General features: G+C 36.8%; 5 protein-coding genes across 6 annotated transcripts in view; 1 reads left to right on the top strand and 4 right to left on the bottom strand.

Moving 5' to 3' along the window:
• The window catches only part of LOC129806845 (hemicentin-1), a 687,416-nt gene extending 686,348 nt beyond the window's left edge, over nt 1-1,068 (bottom strand). For both annotated transcript variants that reach the window (XM_055855638.1, XM_055855639.1), the window contains exon 1: nt 689-1,068. The gene's annotated coding sequence lies outside the window, so the exon portion shown is untranslated. The remainder of the gene's footprint in view (nt 1-688) is intronic.
• LOC129806863 (protein PET117 homolog, mitochondrial) lies at nt 164-684 on the top strand. Its single transcript, XM_055855673.1, has 2 exons — nt 164-353; nt 418-684. The coding sequence occupies exons 1-2, from the start codon at nt 262-264 to the stop codon at nt 563-565; spliced, it is 240 nt and encodes a 79-aa protein (XP_055711648.1). The 5' UTR covers nt 164-261; the 3' UTR covers nt 566-684.
• Nucleotides 1,069-1,368: 300 nt separating the features above from the next.
• LOC129806844 (splicing factor U2af 38 kDa subunit) lies at nt 1,369-2,454 on the bottom strand. Its single transcript, XM_055855634.1, has 3 exons — nt 2,267-2,454; nt 2,041-2,195; nt 1,369-1,964 (listed from the first exon to the last, which is right to left on the bottom strand). The coding sequence occupies exons 1-3, from the start codon at nt 2,308-2,310 to the stop codon at nt 1,477-1,479; spliced, it is 687 nt and encodes a 228-aa protein (XP_055711609.1). The 5' UTR covers nt 2,311-2,454; the 3' UTR covers nt 1,369-1,476.
• Nucleotides 2,455-5,498: 3,044 nt separating this feature from the next.
• LOC129806843 (26S proteasome regulatory subunit 8) lies at nt 5,499-7,071 on the bottom strand. The gene is made up of 3 exons (XM_055855633.1): nt 6,929-7,071; nt 6,683-6,821; nt 5,499-6,624 (listed from the first exon to the last, which is right to left on the bottom strand). Exons 1-3 carry the CDS (start codon nt 6,944-6,946, stop codon nt 5,570-5,572), a joined length of 1,212 nt encoding a protein of 403 aa, XP_055711608.1. The 5' UTR covers nt 6,947-7,071; the 3' UTR covers nt 5,499-5,569.
• Nucleotides 7,072-11,671: 4,600 nt separating this feature from the next.
• Nucleotides 11,672-12,946, bottom strand: LOC129806842 (uncharacterized). The gene is made up of 3 exons (XM_055855632.1): nt 12,729-12,946; nt 12,106-12,661; nt 11,672-12,041 (listed from the first exon to the last, which is right to left on the bottom strand). Exons 1-3 carry the CDS (start codon nt 12,788-12,790, stop codon nt 11,829-11,831), a joined length of 831 nt encoding a protein of 276 aa, XP_055711607.1. The 5' UTR covers nt 12,791-12,946; the 3' UTR covers nt 11,672-11,828.
• Nucleotides 12,947-13,569: the final 623 nt, after the last annotated feature.

Here is a 13,569-nt window from a genome sequence, read left to right as displayed (position 1 = left end):
TTGACATTCATTCCACCTTCCATTTCTTCCTGAGAAAATATTGATGTTGTTTTATCATATTTTTCCCCTTGAAATTCTATTTTTCCTGAAGAAAAGGAAAGGAGGAAAATTTGAGGAGTTTAAAATTGGCGCGGTTGCAGAGATACGCAGCCTCAAATGAGGTTATGTTTGCGCAAGAAATACAGCCGGTCGGTGTCAAATAAAATTGTGGAAAAGTGCGTGAAAAAAGCGTGAAAACTTAAGAAATTCGTGTGCCTATCGATGTCCACCCTCGCTAAGACAACCCTAGGGCTCTCCTGTGCAGTTTCACTGGGAATCATCGGCTATGTCCACTACAAACAGCAATTCGATAGGTCTTTGGGGTTGTCGCCGGATGACTTTGAGGGCAGACTTTCTAATCCAATCATCCAATTACAGGGCAAAATTGCACGAGGGTGTCCTCAAGGACGTGGAAAGACAACAAATGAGAAAATTGGAAAATACCTATAGACTGCAGGAGCAGATAGAACTAACCCGGCAGCTGAAGAAGGAACTCGGGGAGCAGGAGAAGAATTCCGGGGGTTAAATCATATCTGAAGTCACTTCTTATTACAAATCTATTCCCTGAGGGCCTCAAGAGCATGTTTTTCTTCCTTCTATGTAGGAAAATTCTCAATAAAACTAGTTTTTAGACAAAGAAAAAAATTACCGTTATGATGCTCAGGATTTTCCTTCCGGAAAGGACGATTGGAGCACTTTTCACTTCATTGCACTTTCAATTGTCACTGAAAATTGCAATTACTTTTCACTGAACACTTAATTGAACTGCGGAAAAGTGGGAAAATGCGGAAAATCCCTTAGGGAACAAGGGACAAAGCTTTAATGGCGTCAGGGGAGTGATTCATCTTGTTTTTTCAGGATTTCCCCCTTGAAACATCAAACACTTCACTCAAATGCACTACAATAGTGATTAATTCACACCCAAGATCCCTTTTACCCCCCTCCCTGCCTGGGAAAATTGGGAAAAGTGGATTAATTCGCGGAGGAAACTTTTCCATCTCTTTCGCGGCAGAAGTAGATGGCGTCACTGTAGGCGACGCTTTTTGGCGGATGGAAAGAGAGCACAAAGAGTGAGGTTATGTGCTTTCCGGGTAATGAAATTTGGCCATTTTCAGGGGAAAATCGGCAGTAATTGGTGAAAATTTATGCGTATTTCGCTAGAGGGCTGATTCTTTGATCATTGAGAGAGATTTATCGCCTCTGTGGCGAGTGAAAAGGCTCAGAAAATCATCATTTGAGTGATTTGATTAGTTTCTCTCTGTCCGGAAAGATGGAATGGGGCGAATGGGGCTTCGAGGGAAGGGGAAAAAAAATAAAGACAAAGTCAAATGTGGAGGAGGCAATTTTTCTTACACAAATCCAGTGATATACAGAAGTAATGGATGAAAGTCGAGGAGTATAAAGGGAGAATTCAAGAAACTGCCTCTTCCAGCCAACTCAGTAGCGCCCCTTGCGGCCATCGCGGTCCCTACTGCGTGACCGACGCCTCTCCCTGGATCTCTCGCGACGGCTGCCACGGGGAGACTTTGAGCGGGACCTAGAGCGCCCCCGACGCCTCGAGTACAGGTACCGCCGGAGCTCTCGGGAGATTGGCTTGAGATGCATGAAATTGCAGAAGCCAGATCGGGTGCATTCGCCCATTTCGTACTGACGACAGCATGCCTCCCGGAAGTCCGTCACAGGAGACAGCTCAGCATAAACCGGACGTCCGCCGAACCAGCGATTGTTGAGATCCTTAGCTGCACGCTCGGCATCCTCCTCGCGGCGGAATTTGATGTAAACATTGCCGACAAGGTGATCACCCAAATTGTCGCAGACATTCATCTCCTCAATCTCCCCGTACTTGTCCTCGCACTCCACAAAGACGTCCTCGAAGAAGTTGTCATAGTGCTCCTGCATCTCTTCATCCGACACATTGGCCACCACTGCCCCCGGAAGTCACAAAAACAGAAATTTTTAGAAAAAAAAGTAAAACAAAAAGTGAGGTTATGTTCAACTCACAGTGACTCCCATCGGCGGATTTCGCTGAATTCTGCGGATTCACGTAGAGATTCTGCAGGAGCACAGTCTGTGAGAAGGTTGGCTTGTTGTGGATCCTCGAGCACCGATCCCCATGACGACAGGCCCCAATTTTGAAGTAAAAGGAGCAGTTTACCCTGAAAGGATTCCCCCGGAACAAAACTGTCAAAGCTTCCAGAACACATATTGGCTTTTTCCACCCACTTACTTGTCTTTTTCCGTCCCAAAAATCGACGCTAAATACTCAGCCATGGTTTAGCTGGAATTTCCCACAGGGATATTGGCGGAAAACTGAGAGAAAATAGCTGAAACTCGTGAAAATCGGTGCCGCGACAATAAAAACAATCCCAACTCAACTGACAGCACTGACAGCAAACTTACCGATGCTGCACTCTAGTGGTGAAGAGCTCCAACTAAAAGAAATTTTTATTGAAATCAAGGGGTTACTCAATTATGGAATACCGACACATTTTTCCGCTAGAATCCATGGAATCACTCACTGATCAGATCAAATGGAATCCATACAGAATCACTAGAATCAATTGGAATCATTGGAATCAAATGGAATCTCAGAATCCCTTATTTAAAATTGGTATCATTTTCACTATATGATCCATGAAATTTAAAAATTATTCCTGAAAATACCGAATAATGATAACTATCTTGAAATTATGTAGCTTTTTGTTCCAAAAAGTTTGTGTTTAAAAATATATTTCACAGCTCTCTCTTTGAGTTCGAGCAATAGAAATAGAAATATAAAAAATATTAAGATTCAATCATTAATGTGAAAAATTGAATTTATTTTCACTTTTGATCTGAAATATTTATTATACAGGAAATATCTGTGAACTTGCAAAAAATATTTTAAATTCCTACATCAAAACTAAGCTAAAACGCTGCAAAGGATTCCCCTACCTCCATAATCACAAATCAAATTTCTTCAGATTATTGCTCACCTTTCGATCAAGATCCCATACTACTCGCACAGACACATGACTTCGTATAGATAATTTTCGAAAAACAGTGAATAATTTTCAAAAATCGTTTCATTTCGAAGATTAAATTTGACTTCCCGTCGAATTTTTTGAAATATGCCTTCTTCTTCTTTCCTAATTTGAATTCTGGTTACCAATTTGTCTTCTTGAATAGCTACTCTTAATTTAATAGAGTTTGTAATGTATTAATGTAAAGAATTTGAATTCAGTGACCTTTAACCCTCTAACGGGTAAGACCGCCTCCAGGCGGTCATTCTATAAATCGCATTTACTGCGATAATATTACTTATTTGAAGTTGAAATATCTACCAGTGTCTTCAGTTGTAGTCTTACTAACTTATTTTCTGAAGCTGAACTCATTTTGACCTTTCGTTTGCTTACAATCTTCAGTTTTGTATGACAGGTCAGAGAAAAAACAACAAAATGTCGCTCGCGACATTTTGCGTTTTCAAGTGCAAAAAAAGATTGTTTTAAAGTAATATAACTGTAGTAAGAGTGTTACTTTCTGAAAGATATGTTCTTCTAGTTTGTATATTTCAATTGATAAGTGTGAAAAAACTTGAAGTAAGAGTTTTAGAAGAAAAAAAGGAAGACCGCCTGTGGGCGGTCTTATCGGTTCAAGGGTAAAATATTCAAAAATTACCGATTTTTTTATTTAATTGTTTTGGTTGTTCTAGTAAAATATATTATATTATTATTTTGCAATATATTAATCATGAAAAACAATTGAGATTACACGAAGACTGTTCAGAATGAGTAAAATGGACGATTTCTGCGAATTAAACGAAATTGAAAAAGAAGAAAAATTTAAAAATTATAAACGTTTTTTCCTAAAAAATTATCATTTCTTAGATAAATCATACAACATTCATCTATAAAAAACGTTTTAAATTTATTTTTTTTTACTATTTGTTCACTATTTTTCAATTAAAATATTTCAGTCTTTTTATGCCTTAAACCGATATGACCGCCTGGAGGCGGTCTTTACCTTTTCTCACCTAGCCCCAAACGGAAAGAGATAGTGAAGAATTGATGGTATTTTTGAGTTCAGTGGGCCATTAATTACCCTAGACAAAATTATTTAACTACTTTTTTTGAATATTAAAGAAAACACCGTTAGAGGCGTTAGAGGGTTAAATAATTTTCAACATTTTTTGACAAAAGTGTCAATAGGGGTTCCCTGTCGAACAGACGTTCCTCCGACCCTATTTGACCACTAAGAGTTACAATAAAGTGAGTTTTACTGGAATTCGTTCGCTGGATATGTTGTGGTCCGGAAAGAGTTAATGGCATAATGGACGATATTTTATCCTAGGAAATTTTAATATCATACCCAATGTGGTCATCTTAGTAAAAAGGTGTTTTTTTTAATCTAAATTTATCATATGATACTTATTTCTAGTTCATTAACACTTCGTAGAACCCTAACTAAAAGTGTCACGGAAGGACCAAGTGGCAGCCGCTGCCACTTATCGGATTTTACATAATATTTTGATATTTTGAATTATATTTTAACATTCGGAGCTTTAGTCAGTTCTTTTCTGGTGTCTGAATCAGAAATTTCATCTCCTTGGGTACTGTATCTAAAGATTTTTAACCATTCGATGTTTTCATCTTTATCAGAATCATGGCGTCAGGGAAAGTGGTGTGCCTTTGGATGCGGCAGCCTTTGAATGTTTCAATTTTTCTCTTATTTTTCAAAGCAAAAATTCTACTTTATGAACAATAGTTAATACTATTAACTATTTTCTATTAACTTCGCTTAACAAAATGGATTTTTAGCTTTGGGAAGTAAGAGAAAAATTGAATAATTCCCAAAATTCTTCATATTTCCCAATTCAATATTTCCCATAATTCTTCTCAATAATTTGCAAAAACACTTTCAATTTGTTCTTTTAAGGCTTTTATACACTAACAATCAAGAAAATTACATCTGCAGAACGTAAAACTCCCATATAAAATGCATATGGCAGCAACTGCTACTTGGTCCTTCCGAGTGCAGTTTTTTGTTTTTGCAATATATTTACATTAATATTTAATTTTTATTAAAAAATTTATAACGAAAAAATAGCCAGATAAATTCTGCACGCATTCAATCGGACCTCCAGGCGAATTGATATATTCTTGACTATAAAAAATTAAATTGAAAACTAAATTGGCAGCGGCTGCCACTAGGGTCCTTCCAAGTGTTAACCGAGCAACAATAAATATATTTTCATTTATGAAGAAAATTAATTAATCTTTGCAAAATTATTCGATTCATATTTTTCTATTACAAATATTTGACAAATTTGAGTTGTCAAACACTGTAGCAGTCGGGTAAAAAAGTACTACGTCACTGGCGATTCGATTTTGGTCCCCATACACTTGAAACATCTTGACTGACAGCAAACTTACCGATGCTGCACTCTAGTGGTGAAGAGCTCCAACCAAAAGAAATTATTGTTGAAATCTTAATTTAAGATTTTATTTCTCTTTGAATAAACAAAATTTTGAGGAGAGATTTCTTGCCAGGTCTACTTCCAGAGCTTCTTGATGGACATATTCTTCTCCGAATCCTTCTGCATCACCTTGGCCACGGCCATCTCAAAGTCCTCTTGAGTCACATGGACACGTCTCTCCCTCAGGGCGTACATTCCAGCCTCCGTGCAGACTCCCTTGACTTCGGCTCCGGAAGCTCCAGGCATCAGCTCAGCAATCTTCCTGAGATTGATCCCTCGGGTGAGGTTCATCTTGCGCGAGTGGATCTTGAGGATGTCCAGTCGAGCTTCCTCATTTGGTGGCGGGAATTCAATCTTCCGGTCAATGCGTCCAGGACGCAAGAGAGCAGGATCCAAAATATCAATCCGATTCGTAGCCATAATCACTTTGATGTTCTTCGTGGCTTCAAATCCATCCAACTGATTGAGGAGCTCAAGCATCGTGCGCTGCACTTCGGAGTCTCCTCCACTTCCGGACTCAATCCTCGAGGATCCAATTGAATCAATTTCATCCATGAAAATGATCGAAGGAGCATGTTCCCTGGCCATCACGAACAACTCCCTAACCATCCGGGAACCCTCGCCAATGAACTTCTGCACGAGCTCTGATCCAGAAACCCGGATGAAGGTGCACTCCGTATGATGAGCCACAGCTCTGGCCAGGAGGGTTTTTCCCGTCCCTGGAGGTCCATACAGCAACACTCCCTTCGGCTGAGCTATTCCCAGGGCATCAAACAACTCCGGATGCTTCACCGGAAGCTCAATAACCTCCTTAATCTCCTTGATCTGCTTGTCCAAGCCACCAACCATCTCATACGTGGAATCCGGCACCTTCTCCACCATCATCAGTGACACCAATGGGTCCACTTTATTCGGCAGAATCTTGTGGAGCGTATAACTCTCATTCCGGAGAGCTACACGGCAATTTGGAGTGACATCATTGATGTCAATATTCTTGTCAATGTCCACCACGAATTTCCCTTCCGGATGCACCTTAACCAGGACTTTCTTCTTGTCCATCGGTTTCACCACCTCCCCCACATAACTCCCCTGCTCCTGCAGCAACTGCAACTCTTCCCTTAGCATCCGGACTACCAAAAAACAGCCCCTTTTAAACCCAATTCAAAGCCTCAAGCAACATAACCTCACCTTTTGCATTCAATTCATTCCTCTGGGCCTGCAATCTCCTCAAATTCTGACTCTTCTCCGCCACCACGAGCTGCAACTCCTCGATCTTTTGTATGTAATACGACCGGAAGCCCTCCCCACGATTCACATCGACATCCATCTGGTTTTTTTGGTGGTGTCCGGAAAGGAACAAAAGACTACCCTTTAGGACTGTCGTTTCCCAAGAAATCCTCAAAATTCCCAAGATTTTCCCACAGGATTGCTTACCTTGGACACTATTGTCATCTTGGAGTCCAATTTTCACTCACAATTCTCACAAATCTCTAAGTAATTCACCAAAAACCAAAGCAAAACAAATCAATCGAATTTTCTGCAAAATCACTACTTTTCTTCTTCTTCTTTGTTTTCACAGTGTGAAGTTAGCAGCAATTTTTTTCAAGGAGATTTTGAATTAACGGAAATTAACCCGATTAACCCTTCAGCTCCCTGAATTAAAATTTTTACTATTAAAATTTATTTTCTGAGAAGCGCTTTCCCTGCTTTTTAGATTTTATTGAAAAATAATTCACGTGGAAACTTTATTTTTAATTTATCCACCTCCAACGTAAAAATCGAAAAGAGTTAGGTTAGGAGAAGACTAACGGTATCACACTTGCACATTAAAATTTTAATGTGATTCACATTAATTGTCGCTTGTGAGCGTCCAAATATGTAATTTGTGTCTTTGAGTCACTTAATATTTGGGGTTTTTCTATTTATTGATAAAGAAGTGGACTGGGCCTGCAAAAATAAGTTTAATTTACCTAAAGCATAAATATTTTTCACATTAAAAAATAAAAAAATAAATAAATAAATAAAATTTTTTATCAACAAATAGAACAAATTTTGAATATAAAATGATTCAAATACACAAATTACACATTTGGATTGGACTCTCCCCAGCGACAATTAATGTGAATCATATTAAAATTTTAATGTGCAAGTGTGATAACACAGTAAGAAAATAAATTTGTTTTTAATTTTAGGTTATAATACACATAACCTTAAAAATTAGGTATGTAATACAGTAGTAGACTCTCGCTAATTCGACTCTTTTAAGATCAGGCTCCTTTTTAATTCGGATGGCAATTAAATTTGAAAACAATTTGTTGACATTTTTTTTTTAAGTTTTTGGAATAAAGCAAATATGCTCAAATTTGACATAGTTGATCGTAATTGTGGTATGATTTTGCATTATTAATGGGTTTTCATGAGATTTACAATAAATATGAGTACGTAAACTTAATAAGAGTATGCAGATGAACAAAATATCGCTGCATTTTAAACAGTTTGACACCAGAATTTTTCTCTAATTTGGGTGACATTTCGGTCCCAAATGCCCGAATTTGAGAGAGTCCGTCCACTGTATACCTATTCCTATTGTAATACAGTAGACTCTCGCTAATTCGACTCTTTTAAGTTCGGCATTAATTCGGGCAGCAGTTAAATTTGAAAAAAAGCTTGTTGAAATTTTAAAGTTTGATTATGATTATCAAATGAAGCAAATATGCCCAAATTTGCCATAGGGTAAATGTCCTAATTCAAAACCATTTCCGGGCGGTTTAACTTTGACAGAAGATTCAACACATTAAATTCAATTTTTTTCTGAAGAGAATTACATAAATTTGCTCCTTGACTCTTCTAGAATGTTACTGTTTAGTGAAAATTCTTTAGATATAATTTGAACACTTCTTAAATAGAAGAAAAATACGCGAGCGTAAAATGTTTCTATTGGAAACATATTAATGCAAATGGAAACAAGGGAAAGTTTCTAATTGGAGACAAACAGTGTATAAGCACCGAGAAAAATGTGGATGGTAAAATTTACCATCCTCCATACAAAATTCTAATGGCCGGATAGTAAAAAAGTCACCCAGCAAACGCGATATTAAATTGGACTGTCAAAAATTGTAGAATCTATTGCATGGATAGTAAATTCTAATAGCCGGATGGTAAATTCTAATATCCCCGGATGTTAGATTTTACTAGCCGGATGGTAAATTTTACTGGCAGGATAGTAAATTTTACTAGCCGGATATTAGAATGAAAAATGTCGGAAAAATTTATTTTTCCTTATTTTCATTGCTTTTTGGCCATTGTTTGAGGGCTTGGGGGCCCTTCCTGGATGACATTCTCTGTATTTCAAGCCATTTTGGTGCGTGAAAATTGACGACTGCGCCGAGATTTGAACACGCGACCTTTGTGATGACAGTCCAGCATCTTCCAGCTGCGCCACGAACTCCTATAATGTATTCAAAGCATATCGGGAACCGTTGCATCGGCACACACGATATTCCAAAATGACATTCTAACAGCAGGATGGCAAATTTTACTGGCTTGGATGATAATTTCAATCCAAATTACTATCCTCCGTTAAAATTTACTGTCTTCCAGTTAAATTTTAACATCTAATATGCGGCCAGTAAAATTTACTTCCCGGATATTAGAATCTAAGAGAGGTCAAGGTAAAATCTAAATGAGGATAGTAAATTTTACCATCCGGCTGTTAGAATTTACTATCCATAGGATAGTAAATTTTAAAATGTCAAGATGGTAGATTCTAAAGGAAAGTTTCTATGGAGGATGGTATTTTCTACTATCTTTTGAGATAGTAGAATTTAAAGACACGATTTGTAGAAAATACCATCCAAATTTTTCTCGGTGAGTGAAACCGAGACGAAAGGCTTCCAAAATTTTATTAAGTTGCTCTTGAGTGCAGGATTTTTACTTATTCCTGGTCTTTTCTCCTTTCCCATCTAAACCAATAAGAAAATCTCTCCAAAAAAATGATATTTCCGGGGTTTCCTATTAAAGCATTTGCAGACACTTCAGAAAACCCTTTTTGTTCACGAAATAGGTAATTATTTCATTTGAAAATTTCACGTACCGTTAACAACAAAGATTAGCACTTAATTTAACTAAAATTATCCAGAAATATGACACAAATGTTAAACAAAACGGATAAACAACATAGTCACCTCATTGTGTTTTTCATTGGAAAACATGGTCGATCGATGAAAAATTCGATGGTGAAAAGGTACACTTTTAATTTTTCTGAGAAATTAACAAATCAAAATTTGTGAATATGAATGGATTTTCGCTTTATTTGGAGCAAAATTAACTAAATAATGAAACTGTGATATAGAAAATATATAACTATAATAATTTAGTAATGTATTTATCATGAAAACAATGACGTTTCCATTTGGAGTAGCGAAAATTTCCATTTGGAGCAGGTTTTGAATTAGCTTAATTTACCCTAGGTTGTCTTAGTTCTGATGTGTTTTTACATTATTCAGGGGTTTTAATGAAATTTACCATAAATATGAGTATGTAAACTCAATATATGTATGTAGATGAATAAAAAATCGTTGCATTTCAAACAATTTGTAGCCCGAATTTCTCTCTAATTCGGGTGACATTTTGGTCCCAAATACCCGATTTTGAGAGAGTCTACTGTAAGTTCATTACATTTTAAATGAATTGACTTCTAACCTCAAAAACTTTACTGATTTCATCATTTACAATTTTTCAGAGTTGCCTTTTTTGTTTGGAAAAAAAAAATATTGAAGGCTTTTGAACGATTTAAGAATTTCCTATCAGATACAACAGAGTCTCTCAAATTTTAATCTCTCAAATTCGAACATCGTTTTTAAGATTAAAATGTCAATTGCGGGGTTATGTTGAAAAAAAAATCGTATTCTGGATGAATTAATATCATATTTATGTGCTTCTTCCTGAATGTTCAAAGGTCATCCAGGATTTTGAGGTTATAAAAAATCAATCCACACAAAAAATAATATAAAAAGGTTCGAGTAATTTTTTGTTAGTTTTATTTTTGAAAAATTGTAGACTTCTTTTTACCAATTTAAAAAATAATAAAGAATTAATAATTTGTTTTAAGGTTTTGAGGTTTTAAGGTTAGAATTTGAACCATTTAAAATTTAAAAAAAAAAAATTATCACGCTGATATTGAAATATTATGTCGCTCAAAACGGCTTAAGTTAACCTATAAATCTTTTAAATCAACCTCCTTATTTTAGTCTTTAAACTCTTTAAGAACCTTTTAGTAAAATACAGTGTCCGCTCTCTAATCCGGCTCGGCGTAATCTGGACGAGTTCTCGACGGTTACATCTTAAATATTTTTGAGGTTACAGCAATAAAAATGAATTATCCTATGATGTTTTTTGTTTAATAAATGAATTATAATAGCATAGATATTCTCAAATTATGTCTTTTCAATCTTCTTTAAAACTTTTATTCTAATTCTACAAAAAAAATGTATTATATTTTCGAAACGTTGAACAAATTCAAAAAAAAACCATCCGGATTATGAAACGAACATCTGTCATATTGTCTCCCAATTATCCGAATAATGAAGCGATCACTGTAAGAGAATTGTGTTCAATACAGTAGACTCTCTCTCAATTGGCCATTTGCGGCGAAATGTGATCCGATTTATCGAAAGATTTGGGCGTCAAAGCCTTTGTAAATTCCACAAAAAACGCCCAATTATAAAGAATCACGATAAAATAGGAAGAACTACAGCGAATTTGAGCGAATTAGCTTCATAATTAAACGTGAAAATTGTCAACAAAATTTTCCGCCCGATTGAAAAAGAGCCGATTGAGCGAGAGTCTACTGTATGTGTCTGATTTTTTAGGTTAGACTCAAGATAACCTAAGACTTTTTGTATTAATCTATTTGGATAAAAAGGATAAAAAAAATTTCAAATTTATTATTAAGAGTTTCGAAGATTAACCTTCATTTTTGAGGTTAGGTGTGCATAACCTCAATCTCTTAGGACCTTTTAACTAGAAATAAGAGAATAATTCTCGGATGTCTCCGATTTTTGAGGTTAGTTTCAAGATAACCTAGAATTTTTAAATTTTTGTTTACAAATAAGAAATGTAAAATAATTAATGGATTTACAACCAAGTCGTTAATGGGTTAATTGAGTAAAAAAACGATTTTTCTAGGGAAGGAAATTCTCTTTATTTCAATCACGCAGCAACGCTGATACTGTCAGCAGCCTATCACACTCAAAAATTCATTCTTGGGGCAAGCAAAAAGTCATCTACTTGATGTACTAGCCAGGAGGCTGGGAAGTAACCCGGAATCTCGCAGTCACCAGAGATTCCTGGGCAAAGTGTAGCCGCTGGGAGACACGTACAGATTGCTATCCAGGGCAGATGCTTCCTTGTCACGAGCCAATTTCTCTCCCTCCTGCTCCTTCCCATTGAAGGTCGTCACGGTTTTGGTCTCCCCATCGACTGTCCTTGAGATTGTGGTCTTGACATTCCCATCCAGATCTCTCACGACTCTCCTGGACTCCACAGTCTGGAAGTTTCGAGATTGCTAGCAAAGGAATATTTTTTGGGGAATAAAAAGGGAATAAACTTACCCCATCGGGTTTCCGGACAGTCTCCGTCATGATGCTCTGCCCAAAGATTTTGGCTCCGGGAATGGGCACTGAAGATTCAAAATTGGGATGCATTGGTGTCATTTTGGGCACGTACCTTGGCCTGGTGGGTTTCCTCGTTTCCTCCTCCTTCTCCTCAGTCCCATGGATCCTCGCCATAATTGTCTCTTCGTCAGTCAGGCGCTTCTTCTGCGGCGTCTTCGGAGCAGGAGCCTTAGAAGTCACTCCATCGAGAATTGCTTTCATTTTCCCAGCATTAACCTCACTGTCCAAGTCCCTATCAATCCCTTTGGATTCCAATGTACTCCAAATCGACGGAAACCTCCCAAAATCCTCCTTGGTGGGATCTGCAGCCTCAAAATCCTCAAAAGACTTCAGCAATTCCTGAACATGCCTCTCAAAGTGCTTCTCAAGTTCCGTGGAATTGGCAAAGATGTGAGGCCCAAAGAACTTTCCATTGTCAAACAGCTCATCGTCCGTCTCGTTCTCCTCAAACCAAATGGGCTTCCGGAAGTCATCCCGAAGGGGTTTCTTCTTCCTGGAGCAGAGAGCAAACATCCCAGAAAGTTCCTCAATTTTGAGACTGCGAAACAAAACAATCTTACCCCTTGTCATTTTGGTCTTCCTGGGGAGCATTGAGGCCAAGAATCTTCCTGAACAGATCCATGGTATCTTCAGCTACCACTTCACTAAGAATTTGGAAGAATTTTCAGAGAATTTTCACTGTTTTTCACGCAAAAATTAGACGAAATTTGTGACGCAAAACAAGTTTTCTTCTTCTTCTTTGCAAATTCGTCGAGGTCACTTATGAGTCTCTTAAAATAAGAGAAACCGATGAAACGCATCAACATAATAATTTTTATAACATTAATTATTAATAAGTTATTTAATTATTATATTTTTTCACAGGAATGCAATTCTGTTCTTCTTATCAATAAAAAGTATTTCTAAAAATAAAAAAATAAAAGGATAACAAAAAATTTAGGAAACGAAAAAAATCCTTATAAGAATATCGCTCCTGCAAAATTACAGGGGAATATCTCAATTTTGAGATTTATTATTATTATTAAACTTTTACGGCTGAATGTTGAATCGAAGTATAAAGATAATTCGAGGATGATCCACCGTTTTCTAATGTTTGAACGAGAAATAGAATAAATTTAAACAGTCAGTGGATTAACGTTTAAGCCAAAAATTAGACCCCCGATTTCGGAAGTATAATTTTTGGCTTAAAGATGGAATAAACCTGTCCACATCTATTCGTAAATTCTTGCTCGAAAATACTGTTACATGATACCAAATTGATACAATCTGCACTTTAGTGGATTTAATAAAAAGAAATAAGGCTTTCATTCTATTTACAGCTTCTTGCCTGAAATAAAAAGAAATCCACCATATGCAACTTCAATGAGTCGCCACGCCACTGAAGTAGTTGTCGCGGAGTCG

This window comes from Phlebotomus papatasi, chromosome 3 (genome assembly GCF_024763615.1).
Source record: "Phlebotomus papatasi isolate M1 chromosome 3, Ppap_2.1, whole genome shotgun sequence".
Lineage (NCBI taxonomy): Eukaryota > Metazoa > Arthropoda > Insecta > Diptera > Psychodidae > Phlebotomus > Phlebotomus papatasi.
Note: the sequence above shows the minus strand (reverse complement) of the source record. Positions and strands in the feature narration are given on the sequence as shown.

What these genes read in the sequence shown, in the direction of transcription:
- LOC129806863 (XM_055855673.1), top strand. Translation starts at nt 262, where the DNA reads ATGTCCACCCTCGCTAAGACAACCCTAGGGCTCTCCTGTGCAGTTTCA. An exon ending in TACAAACAGCAATTCGATAG is followed by an intron (nt 354 to 417) that starts GTCTTTGGGGTT and finishes ATCCAATTACAG; the next exon opens with GGCAAAATTGCACGAGGGTG.
- LOC129806844 (XM_055855634.1), bottom strand. Translation starts at nt 2,310, where the DNA reads ATGGCTGAGTATTTAGCGTCGATTTTTGGGACGGAAAAAGACAA. An exon ending in TTTGGGACGGAAAAAGACAA is followed by an intron (nt 2,196 to 2,266) that starts GTAAGTGGGTGG and finishes GAATCCTTTCAG; the next exon opens with GGTAAACTGCTCCTTTTACT. An exon ending in ATCCGCCGATGGGAGTCACT is followed by an intron (nt 1,965 to 2,040) that starts GTGAGTTGAACA and finishes TTCCGGGGGCAG; the next exon opens with TGGTGGCCAATGTGTCGGAT.
- LOC129806843 (XM_055855633.1), bottom strand. An exon ending in GAATGAATTGAATGCAAAAG is followed by an intron (nt 6,625 to 6,682) that starts GTGAGGTTATGT and finishes GTTTTTTGGTAG; the next exon opens with TCCGGATGCTAAGGGAAGAG.
- LOC129806842 (XM_055855632.1), bottom strand. Translation starts at nt 12,790, where the DNA reads ATGGATCTGTTCAGGAAGATTCTTGGCCTCAATGCTCCCCAGGAAGAC. An exon ending in GAAGACCAAAATGACAAGGG is followed by an intron (nt 12,662 to 12,728) that starts GTAAGATTGTTT and finishes TCTCTGCTCCAG; the next exon opens with GAAGAAGAAACCCCTTCGGG. An exon ending in CTGTCCGGAAACCCGATGGG is followed by an intron (nt 12,042 to 12,105) that starts GTAAGTTTATTC and finishes CGAAACTTCCAG; the next exon opens with ACTGTGGAGTCCAGGAGAGT.